This window comes from Podarcis filfolensis (assembly GCF_964270895.1).
Source record: "Podarcis filfolensis genome assembly, chromosome: 18".
Lineage (NCBI taxonomy): Eukaryota > Metazoa > Chordata > Lepidosauria > Squamata > Lacertidae > Podarcis > Podarcis filfolensis.
Genome location: NC_139622.1, coordinates 10,268,099 through 10,294,312, shown reverse-complemented (window position 1 = coordinate 10,294,312; position 26,214 = coordinate 10,268,099). Strand labels below are relative to the sequence as shown.

Here is a 26,214-nt window from a genome sequence, read left to right as displayed (position 1 = left end):
AGCGTCCCTCAGACCTTGTGGGGGGCCAGACTATATTTGGGGAGTGGGGGAATGAACCAATAGCTATGCCCCACAAATAACCCAGAGATGCATTTTAAATAAATGCACACATTCTACTCATATAAAAACACGCTGATTACCGGATCTATCTATCTTTCTTTTTCTTTCTTTCTTTCTTTCCTTCCTTTTCTTTCTCTCCTTCCTTCTTTCCTTTTCTTACCTACCTTCCTTCCTTCCTCTTTCTTTCTTTCTTTCTTTCTTTCTTTCTTTCCTTCCTTCCTTCCTTCCTTCCTTCCTTCCTTCCTTCCTTCCCTCCCTCCCTCCCTCCCTCCTTTCCTTCTTTTCTTTTCTTACTTTCCTTGCTTCCCTCCTTCTTACTTACTTAACCTTCCTACTTTCCTTCCTTCCTTCCTTCCTTCCTTCCTTCTCTTTCTTCACCTTCCTTCCTTCCTTCCTTCATTTTCTTTCTTTCTTTCCTTCCTTCCTTCCCTTCTTCACACCCCCCCCCCCAATTACAGGTGAGTGGATCAGATGGGGCCTACGGGCTCTAGCCAACACTAGCTTCTCCTCAGAGTAATCCCACTGAAGCTAATGGCTAGGACTAACTCAGCTCCATCCATGTCAATGTCTCCGGAGCCGAATTTAGCTGGATACATTCCTAAAACAGTGAGCCAGCCTGCTTTCCTGCCAGCCTAAACTTTGGAACTACCTGCCACTGGATATCAGGCAGGCGTCCTCAGAGTCCTCTTTTCGGCACCTGTCAAAAAAACACACGTTTTTGTTTAGACATGCTTGTCCATCTTATAAGTACGTTTAGAAAGTTGCTATGGGTTTTAATCTGTCGTTCGCCTGCTGCTATTTTAACTTAGAGGAAAGGCTGGTTATAAATGAGATTGTGTTGCAAAACACCCGGTGATCTCCGCAGGAAGGACCGTGGATAAATTTAATTTCAACCCATCATTAATAAACATTTGACAGGTAAAAGAAGCATGTAAAGAGATCGGGACACAAAGGTATTTTTTGTTCTTGTTTTTATAGAAAATAGGCTTTTTAAAAAAATGGAGAAAGAGAACAAGAAACGACATCTTTTTAAAAAACAACAACAACAACAACAACATCCAGCTTATGAGGCACTCGGTGTGACCATAGTGGTGATTTTAAATTAGAGAGAGATATATAAGTATATATATTTTTAAAGTAAAAAAACTGGTAATTTGTGTGGGTGAGTTCCCGCCCCAAAGTGTGCCTATTGGCTTGATCGCTGTGATGTCACAGAATGTTTGTGGGAAGAGCCAGCGACGGGATGTTAACAAACAGCGCAGCTTCGGGAGTTGGGGTGGGGCCTGAATTTTCAGCACAGAGAAAAACCTCCCGCAGGATTTTAGGGCAGGGATAGGGTGTCGCCGAGAGGCAAGCAGAGAGCAGAGAACCCCATACCGATCTGAGCTAAGCTGCTAGACCTCGAGAACTGTAGTCCCGGCTTCCCCCTCGCTCTCACAATGTGGAGTAGATCTCCCTCCGCACTATTGGAGGAGAATTCTGCAGAGTGGGGGGTGCCCAAAAGAAGGAGGAGGAAAAACTGGGGCAGATATGCTTAGGTTACATCAGCCAAGATATCTATCTATCTGTCTATATATATATATAAATAAGGCTGTCGTCGTCTTTTGGTCTTAATAAATATCAGATATATACGGTCTGTACATCGTTAACAGATAATGCCCCAGGCGTGTCGTCGGGAGTCAGATAGATCACAACGGCAGGTTCAGATGTAGTTTTCCTCCGCTTCATCTGTGTCCAGCGGGTATCGGTTCGGTGCTACGGGAGAAATCAAAAGAGGAGAGGGCAAAATTCAGGATTTGCACAGAACGGCACCGTCAGCGTGGGCGGCGGATGCAGAAATCAGGCCTCTCTGCCCGCAAAGAACTTATAATCTGGAGGCATATTTCCTTCAACACTGAAATATACTCAGAGTCGCAAAGTGATTTCATGCTCTTTATTCAGCTCATAGTGGTGAGGAGGAATGAATGAAAGTCCCCTCAAGGTATCTGCTTTATATACATTATTTACACAATGGGCTGCACATGATTGGCTAATTCCGGAATTCTACTGTAAGCCAATCAGGTTGTGGATTCACTTCTATCTGGAGCATGATTGGGTGGTTCCTGCCAACCAATCATACTGCTGCATTGTTCTAGGACCAATCAGACTGCTGCATTCTGAATCCTATTGTTCTAGAACCAATCAGACCGCTGCAGTTTGGATCCTATTCACCTCAGTACATAACAAACACCCAACAGAATTATGGGATCTGTAGTTTGCCCCTCCCACAGCTACAATTCCCAGATGGGGGAATTGCTGATGGGGGTCTAAAGGATAGCAGAGCAAGACAGCTTGGTGGCCAGAAAGAGGCGGACAATGCACCATCCAACCGCCTTAGGGACTCCGGATCTGTGCAGGGTTTACTCCCGAGTTTTTTCTTTCTCCCAAAGATATCCCACAAACAGGGCCAGATTTAGGTCTGATGAGGCCCTAAGCCAGGCATAAGCAAACTCCGGCCCTCCTGATGTTTGGGACTACAATTCCCATCATCCCTGACCACCGGTCCTGTTACCTTTGAAGGTGACCCGGAAACTACAACTAATCCAAAATGCAGCAGCTAGACTGGGGACTGGGAGCGGCCGCCGAGGCCATATAACCTACACTGGCTCCCAGTACGTTTCCGAGCACAATTCAAAGTGTTGGTGCTGACCTTGAAAGCCCTAAACGGCCCAGTATACCTGAAGGAGCGTCTCCACCCCCATCGTTCTGCCCGGACACTGAGGTCCAGCGCCAAGGGCCTTCTGGCAGTTCCCTCGCAGCGAGAAGCCAAGTTACAGGGAACCAGGCAGAGGGCCTTCTCGGTGGTGGCGCCCGCCCTGTGGAACGCCCTCCCATCAGATGTCAAAGAGAAAAATAACTACCAAACTTTTAGAAGACATCTGAAGGCAGCCCTGTTTAGGGAAGCTTTTAATGTTTAATAGGTTATTGTATTTCAGTGTTTTCTTGGGAGCCGCCCAGAGTGGCTGGGGAAACCCAGCCAGATGGGCGGGGTATAAATAATAAATTTTATTATTATTATTATTATTATTATTATTATTATTATTATTATTATTATCCTGCAGGGGAAACCCCTAACTCGCCGAGGTGTGAGACCCTAGACCCCAGGGGAAAACCTACCTGCGCAGCTTCCATAATGTCGGACGCCGATTGATCTCCCCAGGAAGCAAGTGGCTCTTCGGAGGTGGCAAGTGGAGGGGTACGTGATGTTGTTGTTCCCGCAGATCGCGTGGTCAATGTCGGTGGGGTCCGGGCAAGGGGCGGCCCGGCACATGACACAGTGGGCGCTGGCGGTCTGGTCCACGACACACGTGTGGGTCCCGGGACACACGACAGTGGAGCACGATTCTGCACAAGGGGACACACACACACACACATCAGAGAAATAATAATAATGATGATGATTTATTATTTATTATTTATACCCCGCCCATCTGGCTGGGCTTCCCCAGCCACTCTGGGCGGCTTCCAACAAAATATTAAAATACAATAACGCATCAAACGTTAAAAGCTTCCCTAAACAGGGCTGCCTTCAGATGTCTTCTAAAAGTCTGATAGTTGTTGTTCTCTTTGACATCTGGTGGGAGGGCGTTCCACAAGGCAGGTGCCACCACCGAGAAGGCCCTCTGCCGGGTTCCCTGTAATTTGGCTTCTTGCAGGGAGGGAACCGCCAGAAGGCCCTCGGAGCTGGACCTCAGTGTCCGGGCTGGACGATGGGGGTGGAGACGCTCCTTCAGGTATACTGGGCCGAGGCCGTTTAGGGCTTTAAAGGTCAGCACCAACACTTTGAATTGTGCTCGGAAACATACTGGGAGCCAATGTAGGTCTTTCAGGACCAGTGTTATATGGTCCCGGCGCCCACTCCCAGTCACCAGTCTGGCTGCCACATTCTGGATTAATTGTAGTTTCCATTCACCTTCAAAGGTAGCCCCACGTAGAGCGCATTGCAGTAGTCCAAGGATCAAGATCAGCTGGAACTTTGGGCGAGTTGTCGCCGCTTTCTGTCATGAAATTCTACTCAATACAGCAGTACCTTGGTTCTCAAACTTAATCCGTTCCGGAAGTCTGTTCCGAAACCAAAGCGTTCCAAAACCAAGGTGCGTTGCTTTCCCATAGAAAGGAATGCAGAATGGATTAATCCACCCCAGGCTTTTAAACGAACGCCGCAAACCCGGAAGTGAGTGTTCCGGTTTGAGGACGTTTTTCGGAAGCCGAACATCCAACTTGCCTTCCGATTGAACGCTGGAAGCTCCCGCAGCCGACCGTAAGCCGGGCCTCAGTTTTCGAACATTTTCAGACGTCGAACGGACTCCCAGAACGGATTACATTTGAGAACCAAGGTACGACTGTGTTGGCGCAAGCCACGGTTTGTCCGATAACCTGCCGGACCATTTGCAGTTGGGTTTAACAAACCATAGTTTCTTGAGCGCTTGTGTTTTTTGTTATTCAAACTTTGGAAGATGCCCGCGGTGGGAGTTTGGAGCGGGGAGACCAGCTTACTTTTGCACCGGCCTTGATACATGACTTCCAGGTCGGGTTGTCCTCTGCATTTTGCCGTCAGAAGCTCGCATTCGTCTCGGTAGGTGAAGCCATCGGATCCGCACACCTGAAGTTTCCGGGAGAGGTTGGAGCAATCTGGGGCACAGCTGCAGTGCGGGCGTCCATATTTCATTTTGCAGACTTTTCCCGGACCGCAGTCCACCCCTTCGCAGCTCTCTGAGGAAGGAGGAATTGAGAGGTGGTTATTATTAATATTATTGTTATTATTATTCATCTGAAGCACGCACAGCACCTAAATTAAAATCCACAGCAAGCAGAAGGAAATGGAGAGAAGCAAAACCGTACCCTCCAACATTTCTCCGATGACAATAGGGGCGGCCCGTTCCATCATTATAATTTTACTATTGATACCCGAGACATCTTACTGGGTTGCCCCAGCCACTCTGGGTAGCTTCCAACATATATAAAAAACGTAACAAAACATTAAACATTTTTTAAAAAATACCTTCCCTATACAGGATTGCCTTCAGACGGCTCGGGGGTCAGATAACTCCATCCCCTCCAACATTTCTCCCCTGAAAATAGGGATGTCCTATTCCATCCCCTCCAACGTTTCTCCCCTGAAAATAGGGACGTTCTATTCCATCCCCTCCAACGTTTCTCCCCTGAAAATAGGGACATCCTATTCCATCCCCTCCAACGTTTCTCCCCTGAAAATAGGGATGTCCTATTCCATCCCCTCCAACGTTTCTCCCTTGAAAACAGGGACGTCCTATTCCATCCCCTCCAACGTTTCTCCCCTGAAAATAGGGACGTCCTATTCCATCCCCTCCAACGTTTCTCCCCTGAAAATAGGGACGTCCTATTCCGTCCCCTCCAAAGTTTCTCCCCTGAAAACAGGGACGTCCTATTCCGTCCCCTCCAACGTTTCTCCCCTGAAAATAGGGACGTCCTATTCCGTCCCCTCCAAAGTTTCTCCCGTGAAAATAGGGACGTCCTAAGGAAAAGCAGGATGTTCCGGGGTCAGATCAGAAACCGGGACAGCTTCTCTGAATCGGGGACTGTCCGTGGAAAATAGGGACACTTAGAGGGTCTGGTATTTAAGCAGAGGTCAGATGGCCAAGAGCCCGGGATTTTCCCGCTGTGATTCCTGCATTGCATTGGTTTGATGACCCAAGGATTCCCTAAAATTCCACGCTTCTCTTAAAAACGACGCAAGATTGCAGTCCTCATGACACCCCTGGGACAAGTTGGAGGGTCTGCAAAACTGGGGTTTCCAACGATGTGCCCGAAAACTTGGGTTTTGCAGGAGAGGGGAGTTTTTCCCCCAAGACTTTCCACGGAGAGCTTTTTCTCGCACAATAGACGCCCCTGTTCCTTCGCCGGCTTCCGTGACATGAAAACAACAAGTCAGAGAGAGGGAAGGATCTGTCTGGGGGAGGCAGCCGAGATGGGGGGAGCCCCTTGTGTCTGTGGGGAAGGAGGGAGAGTCTCAGGAGACAGACGGGTGCATTATGTTGGAGGGTCACCCCGGGGCAAAACAAAAAAAGTCTGGCAGAGATGGGAGAGGGGCACAGTCGTCTCCCCCTTGGAGACGTGGGTGGGCTCTCTCTGGCTGTCTGGGAGAATGTCACCCCCCCCAAGGCAAGTCTGGGGGTGGGAAAAAGCAGCACCCGTTTTCCCGGCAGGGTCGTGCCCCGCAAGGAGGGCGCAAAGAACCAAATCTAGGGTTGCCGTATTTCAAACAGTAAAAATCCGGACACAAAAGTTATTGAGATTGGTTGTTTTTTTCAGGGTGGGGTTTTTCCCCCTCCTGACAGCTCAGAGCAGGAGCTTCTTAATCTAAGGGTCACGGGTTCGAGTGCTGCGGCAGGCAAAAGATTCCTGCATATTTCAAACAGTGAAAATCTGCTGAGCTTTTTTGGGCCAATTCCAGGGGGCAGGGAATAGTTTTTGAACTACTGTTGCAGTTCGAAAGCATGTCAAAGTGCAAGTAGATAAATGGGTACCGCTCCGGCGGGAAGGTAAACGGCGTTTCTGTGCGCTGCTCTGGTTTGCCAGAAGTGGCTTCGTCCTGCTGGCCACATGACCCGGAAGCTGTAAGCTGGCTCCCTCGGCCAGTAAAGCGAGATGAGCACCACAACCCCAGAGTCAGCCACGACTGGACCTAATGGTCAGGGGTCCCTTTACCTTTACCTAAGGAACACTTGAGGTTCTTAAAGCCTAAATCTAAAGTTGCCTGATTTATTTCATTCTGGTTATCCAGTCTTTTCCTTTAATTTAGTCTTTTATATACTGTAAGTGTGTTTGGATTGTCAACGTATTTTGTACCATTTCGTGATTTTTCCTGTTTTAACTTATGCCAATGAAGGCTAGTTATGAAAAGGAGTTCAGGAAGATCGCCAAAAGCGACACTGGGTTGACACTGCTTCCGATATTCCGGATACATATCCAGGAAATTCCGGGCGTCGCCCTCCCCAAATCTGCCCCAACTTTTTGTTTGTAGCTCTGGGGGGTTTGAGTAGATGATCCCTAGGGAACCCGTCTACAAAAAGCAGTTTAAGGAAAGTACGGAGAGTTATAATATGTGGATTATGAAATAATATGCAGTCGAAGATGGGAAGCCGGGAGATTTAGAAAAAATCTCAATAGACGGTTATGCAGCTGGCCTTGTCGTAATTTTTCTGTTTCGTAAAACCAAATGAAAATGATTCTAAAAATGAAAATAAAAGACAGTTGAAACGTTTTATTTCCGGCTGTAGTCTGCCCTCGGCCAAAGAGGGCCACCTGCCTGCCTTTTTCCCCTTTGCTCTGGCGCCACCTGCTGCTGGCTCCCAGCTTCCACGGCGCCTTCATAGTGGTGGCCCCTTGCAATTCTTTTTTTTAAAAAAATAGCCCCTCTACCTTTGCAAGGGTGACAGGTCACGAGCCCCAGGATCCGGAGGAGGCTGATCTTGTTGTCCGGGTGCGAGGCGTTCGACCAGGCCATGTCCGTGCTCCCGTTGGCGCAACACTCCTCCCAGCTCACGCCGGTCCGGACGATCATGGTGCATTTCGCCTCGCGCCCTTGCTGCAGCCAGCAGATACCGCCTGTTTGGGGGAAAGGGGCCGTTAGAACGGAATATCGGCTCTTAAGAGATCGGTTAGCTCACGGAACTCACCGCCACATGACTGGCCAGCTTACGAGGCTTAGATCAGCACCCTGTCCTCACAGCGGCCGAACACCCATAAAATAACCTAGGAGTCCAGATAGACTGCTCCTGGGTCTGGAGGTTTCATAAGAACATTGGAAGAGGCTGCTGTTACAGGCCCATCTAGTCCAGCAGCCTGTACTCACCATCTCTTGATGTTTATATCTATTATTATCAGTGGTTTTTTTGGGGGGGACGCAGGGGTACGCGTGCCCCCTAAACATTTTGTGAATCTTTGTACTTTGGTCCATTTATTGTATTTGTTTCCCCCCGATTCGAACTATAAAATGGTGGTTTTCTTGAGTCAAAATGAGAGTACCTCTAAACATTTTTTAAGAAAAAAAGCACTGACTATTATTATTATTATTAGAATTTATATACCACCTTATACCCACGGGTCTCAGGGCGGTTCGCAGAATAAAATCAAGATATAAAACCACAAAGCACCCAATACACAAAGTACCTAATACCTCTTTCTTTTTTCCTTTCTCCTGCGATGAGGCTGCATTTTAATGTTTTAATGTTGTATTGAACCTTGTTTTTTAAGTTGTATTTCAATCAGCTAGTTTTTATTATTGGTTGTTAGCCGCCCTGAGCCCGGCCTTGGCTGGGGAGGGCGGGGTATAAATAAAATTTATTTTTATTTTTATTTTTATTAAAATGAAAACCACAATTCAATAGCCTCCCCCCCACCCGGAAAAAAAACACATTTTTAAAGGGCATAGGAGATCTAGAGTAGATAGACTGCGCTAGGCTACAGAAGTTCTACTTTCATGGCCTTGACTGTTGGCAGACTTTGCATAAGGGCGTTTTGTGGTTTCCCAGCAATCAGCAGGATTCGCCCATCCGTGCCTATTATTCCCAGTGGCTAGTTTTCCGTGGAGCTTCCATTCTCAGGAGCACTCTATCACCAAATACCCTAAGTGCTTAGGGTTCCTATTTTGCATGCAGAACATCTCCAATACCTCCAGGCAGGGAATACCCCCCGTGCCTGAAAACCTGGAGAAGACAATACAAGACCTAGGCAGATCGGCGCTGCTTCCCGCTGTCCTTTTTAAAACCAGTCTTTTATTTCACGGTAATGAGGACCGGAAACTTGGTTAGGCGTTTAGGGCGGAAGAGCTAGCCAGGAAGCGAAATCTTAAGCGTATTTCTGCACAGAACAAATGATTTAAAAAAAAGAAATACTGGCTATTTGTAGATACTTTGACGCTAGCAAAAAAAATAAGCTGATACGATATAAAACATGGGTAGGCAAACTTAGGGGCCGGATCTGGCCCAATCGCCTTCTCAATCCGGCCTGTGGATGGTCTGGGAATCGGCGTGTTTTTACATGAGTGTCCCTTTATTTAAAATGCATCTCTGGGTTATTTGTGGGGCCTGACTGGTGTTTTTACATGAGTAGAATGTGTCCTTTTATTTAAAATGCATCTCTGGGTTATTTGTGGGGCATAGGAATTCGTTCATTTCCCCTTCAAAATATAGTCCGGCCCCCCACAAGGTATGAGGGACAGCGGACCGGCCCCCTGCTGAAAAAGTTTGCTGACCCCTGATATAAAACAATAAATTAGACTCTGAATCTCAAGGTCTTGGGTTCGAGTTCCGACTTGGATGGACATTGCAGGGGGGCGGATGACCCTGCCGGGACCTCGCTCGCCGCAGGCCTTCAAAACAAGCTGGCAAAGGCTGACCCCCCTCATTCTTGCCCCCCACCCACAACAAGCCTGATCTGTTCCTCACCCCCCAAAAAACCCCCTGGACAGACAAACTGTGCTTTGTTTGGCTCTTGGAGTGAAAGATCAGGCCTGAGCGTGTGAGGTCTGTCTGGGACTTCTGTTTTGCGCCCCCCCCCCACGTGCTCATGGCATCCTCAAACCTAACCCCCCCCCCCGAAAAAAAGTACTACCCAAGACAGCCCGCGGCAAAGCAGCCAGCCAGCTGGCAGCCGATTCAAAAGGCTGTTTGTTCCTTAATCTGGTGAACGAATCGTTCATTTTTTTGGAGAGCAAAGCCCCCCAGGGCCATTCCTGTCTGGGGTGCCCCAGACGCTCCCACGTTTCAGGAGGGAGAGGGTGGGGGGAAAGTTTCCCCATCCCACCCCCAAGGCTCCTCGATACGGGAGAGGTGCCCTTTCTCAGTTTTATAAGAAAAAACTGCTCTTTTTTCCCTTATGGGGTATCCAAGAGCCTGTACAGAGTCCTTATGTAGGTTCTGTTGCAGGAATTTATGTATAGGTTTTTTTGGGGGGGTTGCCCCTCCAGCAGATAACACGCACATGTAGCCCACTACCAAAACCAGCACAATCACTTTTGCGACTTTTGCGATTTGTCCCCACAAAATAGTTCATCACAGTTTCTTCCTGTCTATTCAAAGGGCCTTTGCTGCACGATACCAAATGTAAGAATTCACTGATAAATGAATAAATGTACCTATGTACTGGCTCAGTGGAAAAACTTCAGAAATTCATATAGACAGGTGAGCTCAGCTCCTCAGCAGCCCCTCTCCCTGAGGAATAATCCCTGGCATCCTGATACCTGAGTGCCAGACAGGTAGCCATTCCAGAAATAACAAACCCAGATGAAGACAAAAGGGTGTGATGAACTTGGCTGGGAAACAGGGAAATGTAAATCTCTCTTTTGTTACACTTGATGGGTGTTTGGTGGAGGGCAAGGGGAACCATGGGGCAGGGTCCAGGATGCTCAGATTACGGCCACCAGACCTCCCCTTTCATGATGTAACTGTGATGTATTAGTGATGTAGTTTGGGGGCTGTAACATGGGGATTAGCAGCTAATAAAAGTTTGGGGGCTCTTTTGTTCGGGGCTTCCATCTTGTTCCACCTGGTGGCAGGTGGGAGTCCGGTCGCGACCGTCTTCAATAAAGACCAAACCTACTGGCTGCTGTTTTGCTCTGGTATTCCTGGCTGGTGTCCTTGTTTTTTGTCCAAGGGAGCCCTCAGATTTCTCCCTTAACAGTTCCCTATCAGTAGGAGAAAATAACAGGCCAATGTTATAAGAAAAAACTGCTCCTTTTTCCCTTATGGGGTATCCAAGAGCCCATATAGACTCCTTAAGTAGGTTCTCCATCGGTCAAAGAAAATAACAGAGGCCAACCAGAAAATATTGAGAAGCAAAGCAGCTAGTAAGCCTGATCTTTATTAATCTGTTGCAACAGGGTCCCCCGCTCACCCCACGCAGGGAGGGAGGAGAGGAACCCCCAACATTGGTGTGCAAGCTCCTATATAGACGTTTGAAATTGCCTCCCCTGTAGCTCAAGGTAAAGGTAAAGGGACCCCTGACCATTAGGTCCAGTCGTGGCCGACTCTGGGGTTGCGGCGCTCATCTCGCTTTACTGGCCGAGGGAGCCGGCGTACAGCTTCCGGGTCATGTGGCCAGCAGGACTAAGCCGCTTCTGGTGAACCAGAGCAGCACACGGAAATGCCGTTTACCTTCCCGCCGGAGCGGTACCTATTGATCTACTTGCACTTTGACGTGCTTTCGAACTGCTAGGTTGGCAGGAGCAGGGACCGAGCAATGGGAGCTCACCCCGTCGTGGGGATTCGAACCGCCGACCTTCTGATTGGCAAGGCTCTGTGGTTTAACCCACAGTGCCACCCACTCAAGACCACCCCCCAAACATCATACATACATCACAGAAAAAGGTGGTCCCCAGCAGAAATTGGAGTGTGTTGCTTCTCTCCTGTCTGCCAGGAGACCTGATCATGCCTTATCAGTTGCCTTTTCTGGATAGCCTGGCCATTCCTTGGAGATAACACTTTGTTCCTGAATCTCTTAGGCATATTGATAACTTTGCTCAGCTTAACAGATACTTGTGAGGCTGTATTTGCAAAGGGAGGTGTGAGCCCCTACAGTCCAAAGACCATTGGAAAGCTTTCCCCATTTCCTTCCTCCTTGCAGAGAAATATTTGAGGTCAATTTGGGAGTGTCAAAACGCCTTCAGGATTCCTCTCCTGTACTATTGCAGAACGTGGTTTGTATACTTATGTATGTGTTTGCCTTGTACGTTTATGAACATTTATTTTATATATATATATAAGACCTTGTTGTTTAGTCGTTTAGTCGTGTCCGCCTCTTCGTGACCCCCTGGACCAGAGCACGCCAGGCCCTCCTGTCTTCCACTGCCTCCCGCAGTTGGGTCAGACTCATGTTTGTAGCTTCGAGAACACTGTCCCACCATCTCGTCCTCCATCGTCCCCTTCTCCTTGCGCCCTCCATCTTTCCCAACATCAAGGTCTTTTCCAGGGAGTCTTCTCTTCTCCTGAGGTGGCCAAAGTCTTGGAGCCTCAGCTTCAGGATCTGTCCTTCCAGTGAGCACTCAGGGCTGATTTCCTTCAGAATGGAGAGGTTTGATCTTCTTGCAGTCCATGGGACTCTCAAGAGTCTCCTCCAGCACCAGAATTCAAAAGCATCCATTCTTCGGCCATCAGCCTTCTTTATGGTCCAGTTCTCACTTCCATACATGACTACTGGGAAAACCAGAGCTTTGACTATACGGACCTTTGTTGGCAAGGTGATGTCTCTACTTTTTAAGATATAAGACCTTATAATTCCTATAACATTCAGCAGCGAGGACACCTTCCAGAGCCTTTTTAATTGGAGAGCTGTTTAATTTTGAAGCCGCCGGTCCTCATGGTTTTGCAGATGGCAGAACACGCCTGGCTGGGTCTGCCAACCTGCCAGGGTCTCGGCAGATTCACAGAATCAAAGAGTTGGGATTTTTTACACCCAAAGGTCATCCAGCCCAACCCTCTGCAACAACGCACCCTCCTCCAAGTGTCCCTGTTTTCCCGGGACAGTCCCGGAATTACAGACAGGGTTGGGGGCGCATTTCAACTCTACAATTCTGTTGTTTTATGATGCCTTTAAATCCCAAGCAACTGCAGGGCTGTGCCGTGGAGAAGAGTTTGGATTTGATATCCCGCTTTATCACTACCTGAAGGAGTCTCAAAGCGGCTAACATTCTCCTTTCCCTTCCTCCCCCACAACAAACACTCTGTGAGGTGAGTGGGGCTGAGAGACTTCAGAGAAGTGTGACTGGCCCAAGGTCACCCGGCAGCTGCAGGTGGAGGAGCGGGGAAGCGAACCCGGTTCACCAGATTACGAGTCCACCGCTCTTAACCACTACACCACACTGGCTCTCCAGTGTGAGCCAGTGTGAACAGCAAGCTTGTTTCTCTGGAGGGCAGGACTCGAACTCGTGGCTGCACGTTACGAGGAGGGAGCTTTTGACTCAACGTCAACATTGCTTTCTGACCGCAAGAGCTGTTTGATGGTGAAATGGGCTCCCTCAGGAGGTGGTGGTGGAAGGTTTTTTTGCAGAGATTATTATTATTATTTACCCTGCCCATCAGACTGGGTTGCCGTCCGCCAAGGAGAGGGGTTTCTTAGGTGTTTAAGGCCACGGGATGAAAAGTGAGCCTCTGGGCATGTTAAGATAGCCGGCGGCTTTGCAGCGCTCCCAGTATTTGGGCGGCTGTATAACTGCAATCGCCTCCCTGCGCCTAACCCCCCCCCCCAAAAAAACCCCCTGCCTTCCCCCTCCAACATGGGCAGCTCAGTCAGCAGAGCCTGACACCCTTAATCTCATGGTTGCGGGTTCGAGTCCAACTCTGGGCGCAAAAAAATTCCTGCGTTGCAAGGGTCCAACCCTTTCGATTCTGCGATTCTGCGATAGGATTTGACCCGCATCAAATGAGGCTGCGTTTTCATATTTTAATGTTTCAATATTTTAATGTTGTATTTTAATCTTGCTTTTAAGTTGTATTCATTCAACTTTGTTTTTATTATTGCTTGTTAGCTGCCCTGAGCCCGGCCTTGGCTGGGGAGGGCGGGGTATAAATAATAAAATATTATTATTATTATTATCCGCATTGGGGACTTCTATTTCCCCAGTTCTAGCTCCCTTTAATTCAGGAAAGGGGCAATAGCAGAATGTGCTAGCAATTCAACCGAATGATAGAGGGCCTTCTCGGTGGTGGCGCCCGCCCTGTGGAACTCCCTCCCACCAGATGTCAAAGAGAAAAAGAACTACCAGACTTTTAGAAGACACCTGAAGGCAGCCCTGTTTAGGGAAGCTTTTAAATAGGTTAAGGGAAGCTTTTAAATAGGTTATTGTATTTTAGGGTTCTCTTGGGAGCCGCCCAGAGCGGCTGGGGAAACCCAGCCAGATGGGCGGGGTATTATTATTATTAATAATAATAATAATAATAGTTGTTGTTGTTATAGCAGGGATAGTAAGCCCTCTCTTGGCCGCAGGAAACTCTCAACCCCAAAGAGAGCTTTGAAACTCTAGACGTTTTGCTGGGGGTGGAGGGAATAAAATAAAATCAAGCATTTGGCCTGCAGGTCTGTCTGCCTGCCTGTCTGACTTGGCCCCCGCTTCCCATCAAAGAAGGACGTCTTGTGCAATTTCACCCGAAGAAGAGAGGTAAAGCCCTGTTGAAAGATTAATTTCCCCACTTCAAAGGAAGCGTCTCCTTTTTCAAAAACCCCACCTGGTTTGGGAGCTCAGATTCCAGTCTCGCCGTGCGGGGGTCCCCCCCTCGCCAAACACCGAAGGGAGGCATGTTTTCGCTTAAAACATCCCATAATTTGCAAACGGGGAAATTGGCGCACAGATTCAACTGCTCGGAACCCTCCGATCCATCGCCGGCAACCCTAAATTCCAAATCTATATCCTCCCAGGACTTTGGGCTCCTTCATTTAATTAATTTATTCGATTTGCATATCTCAGGGCGGTTTTTTGCAACAGCGAAAATACAGGAGGCTCCTAATCTCAGGTTTTTGGCTTCGAGCCCAAACATTGGGCAAAGGATTTCTGCATTGCAGAGGGTCGGGCTGGATGACCTTTGGGTTCCCTTGCAACTCTCTATGAAAATACGGCTTTTCAAACAGCGGCAGCGGGGTACTGTTGCTGGCTACTACTTTTGTTGGCTAGTACGTTGCGTATCTTTGTGTTTTTATATCGTAAGCCGCCTTGCGGTCCTCGGATGAAGGGCAGTGTGGAAATTTAATATATGCATAATTTTTAGAAAATAAAATATTTTCCCCTCTGCAATGCAGGAATCACAAGCATTCCTGACCCCCCAAAAGGAGCCCCCCAAAACCCGCTTTTGCATTAAGTTTCTGCAACTCTTGAATGCAACAAAAACAAAAAAAAACATTTGCTTTGCCAACTCTACAACACATCCATTTTGGTAAGAGGCGGCCAGAACCGTACGCAGTGTTCCAAGTGCGGTCGCAGAATCACAGAGTTGGAGTCATCTAGTCCCCCCATGCAATGCTGGAATAGACAGCTGTGTCGTACACGGAATTCGAACCCGCAACTTTGGCATTATCGTGCCATAGATTTTGCCGTCAATTATCTCAGCGGAGAAAATTCACGCCAAAGGCACCGCAAACAGAGCTAGTTTCCTGGACCGTCTTTGTCAAGGGTTCAGATCTGTCTGGCGTGTAAAATAATAATAATAGACGCTTTAATGCTCATGCACAGAAACCCACGCGCATGATCACTAAGGCACTATGACACACCATCAAACTAGCTGAGGGCTACGCATTTGCAGCACAAATGTGTGCAAACCATGATGGTCTCTTCCGATTCTGTTGCTCCTTTCCAAACTTCCCAGCTGTATCGCTTTAGAGAAAACCTTCGGAACTCCCTGCCACATGAGATCGGGCAGGCGCATTCGCCACACTCTTTCCGCCGCCCGCTGAACACATTTTCTGTTTAGACGAGCCGCCGCAGATGTTTAGAAAGTCACTGCAAGTTTCATTCGGTTTTTAGTCTATTTCAGCTTTTCGAAAGTCTTAAATCACTGCCATTTACTTTTCTTATTGATAATTTATTGATTTTTTATTTTACAATCAAGAACTCGGGGGGGGCATCATTAAAAACTACCCTTTAATTCCTAACCCCCTCCTGCTTTTAAAACAATTTTAAATGGATGGAGGGCATATTTTATCCTCTCCTTTTCAAACCCTCTTAACAGTAACCATACCAGAACTAAAATAAGTTTAACTCCCCTCCCCTCCCCCCCCCCCGCAACTAAAAACATATCCCTTGACTTATCACCTTACAGTCTCCTTCTGCAATCCCCTAAAAGCTTGGGCTGGTAATTGATTAATTTTTGGTGTTTTTGATATTGTAATTTTAGGGAAGCTTTTAATGTTTGATGATGTATTTTAATATTTTGTTGGAAGCCGCCCAGAGTGGGCGGGGTATAAATATATTATTATTATTATTATTATTATTATTATTATTATTATTATTATTATTAAATAGCGCAGTATTATACTACTACTAATAATAATAATAATTTGGCCCACCCACAGCCATTCTAGAGAGTCAGAACTGGGTTGGGACTGACTCCCGAAAGTTTTAAAACTAGTTCAGGGATCCTGCTTGAATCCCGCACTCTGCACACGCTCAGACGCCCTCTTTCCCATCCCATCCGACGTTCTAAGCACCGGGGGTCTTGGGGAACACCCGCGTTCCCTTGTCCCCGGGGAGGCCTGGGAAACCACTCCACCTCGGGGTTTCCTTGGGCTCCTAAAACCTGGAACCTGGAAGGAAAAGGAGGTTGGGGGTGTTGCTTAAAGCCCGGCACCCCATTTCCCCAAAAATGCGCTTACCTGAGAGGGAGCCCTCGCCGGCAGCGCAGAGCGCGCTCAGCAGCAGAAGGCAGAATTTCATGGCGAGGCGCAAAAATCCACAGGGGGAAAGGAAAATTAGGAACCTCCAGCAAAGTTCAGATTCTTGTCCCTCCCAAGCAGGAGCGAAGTCTCAGCAAAGGGCAGGCACCTAGCTTGGGAATAATCCGGGGTCCTCTTTGGCACTGCCTTCCCGGGAGGGTGTTTCTCCCCCTTTTAAAAGCACCCCCCTGCCGTCTCCTCTCCCCGCGTCTCTCTCTCTCTCTGTGAAGTGTGTGAGGGTGTCTGTAACAGTCTGAATCATAGCTCCACGGGAGGCGGTGTCGAGGGCAGCCAGTAACGTGTCTGGGGAGTGTATTGCGCCCCAGGCCAGCCTGAATGCGGCCAAATCCGGATCGCTAAGAGAAGCATCAATAACGCGCCCTCCCGGGTCGTGGCGCACGCCTGTGCGCTCCAGTTGCGCGCGATGGGAGCACAGCTGGCGACGCACGGCGCTCCTCTTCCCTCTCCCTCCTAAACTTCTGGATTGGGAAGATTAGCATCCTTCACCCCCACGACCACCTCCTCATTCCCAAATTTTTCCTTCCTGGAAATGCGTCTCCAAATTCGTCGTCCCCCGCGCGCCCTCTCTCTCTCTTTCTGTTTCCCTCTCCCTTTCCAAACGTCTCATGTCTGGGGTTTTGGGAACGCACCAGAAAACCGCCGCCTCCCAATTGTTTTTGAAACCTTTCCAGCGTGGCGACTCGTGGTGGTTTTGCAATCCGGAAGCTTGGACGGAGGCATGGCTCGAAAGCTCCTTCCACCAACCCAGTCCCTTCCAGAGACTTCCAGGAACTGTAGTTTCGTGGTGATCGGAGTTGTAGCTCCGCACGTGGGGCGAACCACCACAGTCCGCTTTGTGCTTTAAATGGAACGGGGTAAGCGCAGGCTCCGTTTAGGGCAGCCATGTCCAAAGTCCGTTTCGCGGGCCTGCTGGTCAATTTATTTTGGCCCCTGTGGTCGTATATGTCTTGGGGTAAAAAGAAAACCTTTAAAAAAGCTCAGCAACTTTGGGATAAAATCCTAAAAAAAGCTAAATCCTAAAAAAGAATCTGTGGCATTGGATAATTTGCAAACTGACCCCTTCCCCAAATGATGTTGTTGTTGTTTAGTCGTGTCCGCCTCTTCGTGACCCCCTGGACCAGAGCACGCCAGGCACTCCTGTCTTCCACTGTCTCCCGCAGTTTGGTCAAACTCATGCTTCAAGAACACTGTCCCACCATCTCGTCCTCTGTCCTCCCCTTCTCCTTGTGCCCTCCATCTTTCCCAACATCAGGGTCTTTTCCAGGGAGTCTTCTCTTCTCATGAGGTGGCCAAAGTATTGGAGCCTCAACTTCACGAAAATGTACTTTTCCCCAAATGTACTTTGCCCCTTAGGAATAGGGTGGCTTTGGTCCCTGATTTTGCCTTGACACAAATATCCAGTCTCCCCCCTGTCTATTTGCATGCTTAAAGGTAAAGGGACCCCTGACCGTTAGGTCCAGTTGTGGCCAGCTCTGGGGTTTCGGCGCTCATCTCGCTTTATTGGCCGAGGGAGCCGGTGTACAGCTTCCGGGTCATGTGGCCAGCAGGACTAAGCCGCTTCTGGCGAACCAGAGCAGCGCACGGAAATGCTGTTTACCTTCCCGCCAGAGAGGTACCTATTTATCTACTTGCACTTTGACGTGCTTTCGAACTGCTAGGTTGGCAGGAGCAGGGACCGAGCAACGGGAGCTCACCCGTCATTGCGGGGATTTGAATTGCCGACCTTCTGATCAGCAAGTCCAAGGCTCTGTGGTTTAACCCACAGCGCCACCTGCGTCCCTTCATTTGCATGCTTAGAAGCCAACTAAAGGGCAAAAAAAGTGGGGACCCAAATAGGATGGGTCAGAGTTCTCTGCAGTGGGGCTGCAACATCGGCATATTCAGCTAGACTCAGATCCAGATCATAGAAGCATAGAATTGTAGAATTGGAAGAGACCCTCATGGGAGTCTGTTCCACTGCCGAACAGCTCTGTCAGCAAGTTCTTCCTGCTGTTTAGTCGGAAGCAACTTTCCTGCAACTTGAAGCCATGGGTTCGAGTCCTAACCTCCAGGCCATGTTTCCGCAGAGACCCGCCTGCCCGCCCTGTGCCACATTTAGCAGCTATCTTCCTATGCCCTGCTTCCCGTTCTGCCACCGACAGAGAGATATGGCTGGCACTGGTTGGCGTGAGAACAGGGACTTTTCAGCGATGGCCCCGTCCCAATTGGAAACTCCCCAATGGAGGATCCGATTGGTCCCTGCTCTGTGCCAGCATTACAGTGAGTACATTTCTGCCCTGCAAACCTGTTCATGCATTTCAAACCTTGCTCATTTGTGAACTTGCCTTTCCATCAGGTCGACTGATTGCATTTATATTCCACCTTCTCCCTCTCTCAAGGAGCTCCAGATGTCTTGCATAGTTCCCTCCCTCCCCATTTAATCCCACAACCCTGCGAGGCGGGGACTGGGCCCCGAAAGCTGCACCCAGTGAGCTTCACGGCCACTGAGTGGGGATTCGAACTCTGGTCTCTCACAGGTCCACCGCCATACATCACACCATATATATCAAGACCATATAACACCGGTCTTGAAAGACCTACATTGGCTCCCAGTATGTTTCCGAGCACAATTCAAAGTGTTGGTGCTCACCTTTCAAGCCCTAAACGGCCTCGGTCCTGTATACCTGAAGGAGTGTCTCCACCCCCATCGTTCAGCCCGGACACTGAGGTCCAGCGCTGAGGGCCTTCTGGCGGTTCCCTCACTGTGAGAAGCCAAGTTCCAGGGAACCAGGCAGAGGACCTTCTCGGTGGTGGCACCCTCCCACCAGATGTCAAAGAAAACAACAACTGCCTGACTTTTAGAAGACATCTGAAGGCAGCCCTGTTTAGGGAAGCTTTTAATGTTTGATATATTAAAGTATTTTAATATATTTTTTTGAAGCCGCCTTTGTGCTTTTTAGCAGTTGTGCAAATTTCACGCTGCTTTAGAGCTGTTGACCAAACTTGCAGACTTCACGTGGGTTGTATGGTTGCAGAAGTTGTTCTTGTTTTGGAAACACGTTGTGCAGTTGCTTCTTGTTCCGTTGCAGAACTGGATCAGGCCAAAGGGAGCCCAGCACCCTGGCCAAATACCCCTAAGAACCTTGGAGTGCAGATAGACTGCAACTGTATCTGGAGGTTCCGTAAGAGCAAGGGGGAAAACCCTGGCTTGCCGGATCAGGCCTAAGCGTTCCCACCCCGTCTAGCATCCTCCTCTCAGGGTGCCCATTACGAAAAACCCGCAGGCAGGATCCGAGCGCAAGAATCCGCAAAACCAAGGCCAACGGGTGCATTCTTCCTAACCCTCTGCGTTAGGTCATTTCCACATCCCGGTTTCCCAAGAAAGCTTCGGTGCCAGATGTTTCGAAAGCAGCCAAGCCTTTTGGAGACAGAGGGAGGGGATTTGCAGATGCAATAAAAGATAGCTTGCCTTTGCCGCGCGAGTGTGTGTCTCATCAAATCCTCGAGTTCAGACCAAACTCTGGGAGGGCGGTTTTGTTATGTCTGCCTGCAGGCGGGAGTTTCCAGTGAAATGCAGGAGACAAAATGCAAAATTCCACACCCTACCAAACACACAGCAGCAGCAGCAGCAGAGAGAGAAAAACCGCAGCCGATTAAATTTCTGCTATGGCTAAGTTGGACCGAAATCCCTCCTGACCCAGTTTTGAAAACAAGGCCCATTCCCTCCCGATTTTGACGAATCTTTCAAGGGAGCAGACTGGGTGCTGACTCTGTGGGAAGAGTAAGAGTCCCTTAGCGTATGGTGTTGTTTTTTGAAGCTGAGTAGCTGAGGCTCCAAGACATCACCTTGCCAACAAAGGTCCGTATAGTTAAAGCCATGGTTTTCCCAGTACAGTGGTACCTTGGGTTAAGTACTTAATTCGTTCCAGAGGTCCGTTCTTAACCTGAAACTGTACTTAACCTGAAGCACCACTTTAGCTAATGGGGCCTCCCGCTGCCGCCACTGCACGATTTCTGTTCTCATCCTGAAGCAAAGTTCTTCACCTGAAGCACTATTTCTGGGTTAGCGGAGTCTGTAACCTGAAACGTATGTAACCCGAGGTACCATTGTAGTGATGTATGGAAGCGAGAGCTGGACCATAAAGAAGGCTGATGGCCGAAGAATTGATGCTTTTGAATTCTGGTGCTGGAGGAGACTCTTGAGAGTCCCATGGACTGTGAGAAGATCAAACCGCTCCATTCTGAAGGAAATCAGCCCTGAGTGCTCACTGGAAGGACAGATCCTGAAGCTGAGGCTCCAAGACTTTGGCCACCTCAGGAGAAGAGAAGACTCCCTGGAAAAGACCCTGATGTTGGGAAAGATGGAGGGCACAAGGAGAAGGGGACGACGGAGGACGAGATGGTGGGACAGTGTTCTCGAAGGTGCCAGCATGAGTTTGACCAAACTGCGGGAGACAGTGGAAGACAGAAGTGCCTGGCGTGCTCTGGTCCAGGGGGTCATGAAGAGGCGGACATGACTAAATGACTAAACAACAACAACAACAGGGAGTCAGTAGTGGGAATGGCGAGGCAAAAGACCCCGGGCCCAAGCACATATACCGTATTTTTTGCTCTATAAGACTCACTTTTCCCCTCCTAAAAAGTAAGGGGAAATGTGTGTGCGTCTTAGGGAGCGAATGCAGGCTGCGCAGCTATCCCAGAAGCCAGAACAGCAAGAGGGATTGCTGCTTTCACTGCACAGCGACCCCTCTTGCTGTTCTGGCTTCTGAGATTCAGAATATTTTTTTTCTTGTTCTCCTGGTACATATTGTATAAAGGTGCAAAGCCCTTCTTTCGCACCCTGTGAAACATAAATATTTTTTTAAAACTGGGCAACGACGTGCCACCTGCCCCTGAATCATGAGCCTCCCCCCATCTCCTCCCCCCCTTTGTTTTGACTGATATGGGGAGGCTTGGGAGTCGCAGGGTTCCCCAGATTTAAAAAAACTGCGCATTTATGTTCCACAGGGTGTGGAAGAAAGGCTTTGCACCATGCCTGGCAGAGAAACCGCACGCCTTGCGCCCTTCGTGGGCAACTGCCACCTGCCCGCGACTCCTGGGCCTCCCCATCAGTCAAAACAAAGGGGGCAGGAGTTTTGTACCGCCGGACCTCCCCTGTTCCACCGTGGCGGCGGCAGCGAACAGCTCCTGAAGCCAGCCAGAGCCAACAGCGCTACCAGCCTGGCTGAGGCTGCCGTTGCCACGTTTCCCGGGGACAGATTTGCAAATCCGGGGACATTCCGGGGACGGAATTTGTCCGGGGACAGTTTTGCAAATTTGGGGACGTCTGGCAACCCTACCTTAGCGGATCAGTTTGCGCAGGTACACAAAGAAACGTTCTGCAGCGTTTGAGACAGGATTTGGCAATGGAGGAAGGAGTTGGGGAACTCCCTCCCACACAGAGACAGAGGAATAATAATAATAATAATAATAATAATAATAATAATAATAATAATTTATTATCTATACCCCGCCCATCTGGCTGGGCTTCCCCAGCCACTCTGGGCGGCTTCCAAAAAAATATTAAAATTTAAATATTAAATATTTACATATTAAAATTTAAATATACCTTTGTGAAGAAACCAGAGGCCTTTCTCCTGGGCATGGTCGGCCAATTGGTGCCAAAGAAGGATAGAACTTTTTTTATGTATGCAACAACAGCAGCAAGAATTCTCATCGCGAAGTATTGGAAGACACAAGATTTACCCACCCGGGAAGAATGGCAGATAAAGTTGATGGACTGTATGGAACTGGCGGAAATGACTGGCAGAATCCGAGACCAGGGAGAAGAGTCGGTGGAAGAAGACTGGAAAAAGTTTAAAGACTATTTACAGAAGTACTGTAAAATTAATGAATGTTAGAAAAAGGTGGAAATGAAGTTATATGGCTTTAGTAGAAATGTTATAAGGAACTAAGTATAATTAGATTATTAGAGTATTAAAGGAAAAATAAGGTTAGAAATGTTAAGATAATTATAGGATAGAAAACAGAGGAAGATGGAAAGGAATTGCTGAAACAATTAATAGAAGTGGAATACAAAAAGGGAGGTTTGAGGAGCTCGCTGAAATAAGTGAATGAAAGATAAGATATTGAAATCGTTTGGTGTGTTTTAAATTGTCTTTATTTTGTTTTGTTAGTTTAATGTGTTAGTGTTATGTAGTGTTTTTATGTTATATTATGTAGTGTTTTTGTATCGTATTGTATTGTTTATTTTGTTTTGTTTAAATTGTTGGAAAAGTAATAAATATTATTTTTTAAAAAAAACAAAAAAATATAAAAATAATGTAATACATCAAATACTGTAATACTGTAATACATGCCTGGTGTGCTCTGGTCCATGGGGTCACGAAGAGTCGGACACGACTAAACGACTAAACAACAACAATACATCAAACATTAAAAGCTTCCCTAAACAGGGCTGCCTTCAGATGTCTTCTAAAAGTCTGGTAGTTGTTCTCTTTGACATCTGGTGGGAGGGCGTTCCACAGGGCGGGCGCCACCACCGAGAAGGCCCTCTGCCTGGTTCCCTGTAACCTCGCTTCTCGCAGGGAGGGAACCGCCAGAAGGCTCTCGGAGCTGGACCTCAGTGTCCGGGCAGAACGATGGAGGTGGAGACGCTCCTTCAGGGATACTGGACCGAGGCGCCAATTTGGGTGGCCTGCTGCCAAGACCTTCAGGGCTCTTGTCTATGACCTAGATCTCCTGATAGCTCTCAAAGCCCTTTGTCTTCCCAGACATATTGGAAGCCAAGCGCTAAATCTGTGCCAAATGGAGCCTCCAGGCCTCAGGGGCAGTCTACCTTGAAAACGCAGGCAGGTACACTGAGAGGCAGCAGAAGAAAGCAGGTCATTTTGAAAGCTTCCCACGAAGCCATCTGGCAGACAGGCCAGCCAGCCGGACTAGACTTTTGTGATCCAGGCAGGCTTTCTGTTCATCCTTAGGAGATTTGACGTCCCTTAAAATCCCCTAAAGTCCTAGCATCAAGAGATTGAAAACCCAGACACAGAGAGAGAGAGAGAGAGGAGCAAACAGGCAGAATTTTGCAGGCTATAAAAGGAGAAAAGAAGAGCGTCGCATTCCAAGAGGGTTTGCGTAGGTTTTTCCTTTTCCAAAAAAATGACGCAGTTTCGCCGTCGCCGGGCGCGTCGAGTGGCGGCTTTCTCTCGGCTCGGGGATAAACAAAGACGCTCATTGGATTAAGTCTGGGGCTCCCAAGCAATGGATCTGTAAATTTAATTCCCCCCTCTCTGTTTCTAATTCTCCCCCTCTGCTCTCCCCTTTCCCCCATCAGAATAATAATAATAATAATAATAATAATAATAATAATAATAATAATAATATTTATACCCCAGCCACTAGGGGCGGTTCCCAACAGAATATTAAAATACAATACTTAATCAAATATTAAAAACTTCCCTAATCAGGGCTGCCTTCAGATGTCTTCTAAAAGTCAGGTAGTTGTTTATTTCCTTGACATCTGAAGGGAGGGCGCCACCACCGAGAAGGCCCCCTGCCTGGTTCCCTGTAACTTGGCTTCTCGCAGGGAGGGAACCGCCAGAAGGCCCTTGGCGCTGGACCTCAGTGTCCGGGCTGAACGATGGGGGTGGAGACGCTCCTTCAGGTATACTGGACTGAGGCCGTTTAGGGCTTTCAAGGTCAGCACCAACACTTTGAACAGTGCCTGGAAACGTACTGGGAGCCAATGTAGGTCTTTCAAGACCAGTGTTATATGGTCTCGGCGGCCGCTCCCAGTCCCCAGTCTGGCTGCCGTATTCTGGATTAGTTGTAGTTTCCGGGTCACCTTCAAAGGCAGCCCCACGTAGAGCTCATGGCAGTAGTCCAAGTGAGAGATAACCAGAGCATGCACCACTCTGGCGAGACAGTCTGCGGGCAGGGAGGGTCTCACCCTGCATTACCAGATGGAGACCAAGACTGGATCCAACAGTCAAGGAGGTGGTTTCTACAAGTGAGGAGCAAGTGGGTCTCGTCCCCCTGGGAAGGGAGACTGTCTAGGAGAAGGAAAACTCTGACCTTCTTAGGGTTCCCATATTTCAAGAAGTAAAAACCCGTACAAAAAAAAGTTGTTGAGCTTTTTTGGGGAAAGTTCTTCAGCTTTGGGTGGGGGGGAGTTCTTGAGCTTTTTTGCGGGGATGGGGATTTCAAAAGTCCGGACATTTTGCCAATGTATGGCAACCCTGCATTATACTGAATCAGGCCGTTGCTCTATCTAGCTCCTTGTCTCCTGCACTGGCTGGCAGCTGCTAACACCAACATGTACCGTCCCCAGTGCCGGATTTATGTATAAGCTAAACAGCGGGTGGCGCTGTGGGTTAAACCACAGAGCCTAGGACTTGCCGATCAGAAGGTTGGCAGTTCGAATCCCCGCCATGACGGGGTGAGCCTCCCGTTGCTCAGTCCCTGCTCCTGCCAACCTAGCAGTTCGAAAGCACATCAAAGTGCAAGTAGATAAATAGGTACCACGCCGGCGGGAAGGTAAACGGCATTTCCGTGAGCTGCTCTGGTTCGCCAGAAGCGGCTTAGTCCTGCTGGCCACATACCCGGAAGCTGTACACCAGCTCCCTTGGCCAATAAAGCGAGATGAGCGCTGCAACCCCAGAGTCGGCCACGACTGGACCTAATGGTCAGGGGTCCCTTTACCTTTGCCATGTGTGCAGGAGATCAGACATGGGGACAGCTTTTCCTCGGGGCAAGGGGTTGTTCTTCCAACCCCAACCAATCCTGCAACTCCTTGAGGGACCATGACATGCCTGGGAGGTCGCCCCAGCCCTCCTGGCCTCGTCTCTAACCACTGATCCATCCTGTCCCCTTTCCAGATGACTCTTTCCTGAGAAAGGGGCGAGGAAGGCTGGCCCATCAGGACACAATTAGGAGACGTGTTGTTTTTGGTGCCCTGTCGACTTGTCTCCCTTGCCTGTCTCTTTGCTCTCGTTCCCGGTTGTCCTTTGCTGGGCTGGAAAACGATGCCACAAAGTCAAAACAGATGGGAGATGCTTTCGGCCGATGGGAGGAAACCGTTTTCCGCCAGAGCCGCCGTCCCATGGGGGACGGGCAGGGCTGGATTTAGGTTTGCCGAGGGCATCAGCTCCTGAAGGGAATGGGGCCCTTTATATGTCCAGCTGTCCTTTGTCAACAACAAATTGCCGCTGTTTTTTTGTGTTGAATATATGCTATATGGTCATTTATGGACCTCATAGGTATCTCAAGCCATTTGCACATGTGGCCATGCAACCAGTCCATGCAGAATGTAGGCACCCTATATATAGAAAGGAGCAAATTGGTGATATTTTAGGGAGCAGGCAAGCAGGCGGGGCCCATGACTTACGTCCTAGGAGCCTACACAACACAAAACACTGTTGCTGGATGTAGATCTTATTATATTTGGTTTTTATCTTAGATTTTGGAAATGTACATCCAGGTTTTTTTTTTCCTTTAAATTTTTTTGGGGCCCCCAAAAAAGCAGGGCCCTAATCTATAGCTTGTTTAAAGGTAAAGGTAAATGTTGGAAGCTGCCCAGAGTGGCTGGGGCAACCCAGTAAGATGTTTGGGTTATAAATAGTAAAATTATCATTATGGAACGGGACGTCCCTATTTTCATCAGGGAAATGTTGGAGGGTATGAAATATCTCCAAGGAAGGAGATCACACCGACTTGTGAGGG

General features: G+C 48.5%; 1 protein-coding gene across 1 annotated transcript; it reads right to left on the bottom strand.

Moving 5' to 3' along the window:
* Positions 1-1,101: 1,101 nt before the first annotated feature.
* FSTL3 (follistatin like 3) lies at positions 1,102-16,977 on the bottom strand. The gene is made up of 5 exons (XM_083594907.1): positions 16,438-16,977; positions 7,501-7,686; positions 4,597-4,812; positions 3,217-3,444; positions 1,102-1,815 (listed from the first exon to the last, which is right to left on the bottom strand). The coding sequence occupies exons 1-5, from the start codon at positions 16,496-16,498 to the stop codon at positions 1,763-1,765; spliced, it is 744 nt and encodes a 247-aa protein (XP_083451033.1). The 5' UTR covers positions 16,499-16,977; the 3' UTR covers positions 1,102-1,762.
* Positions 16,978-26,214: the final 9,237 nt, after the last annotated feature.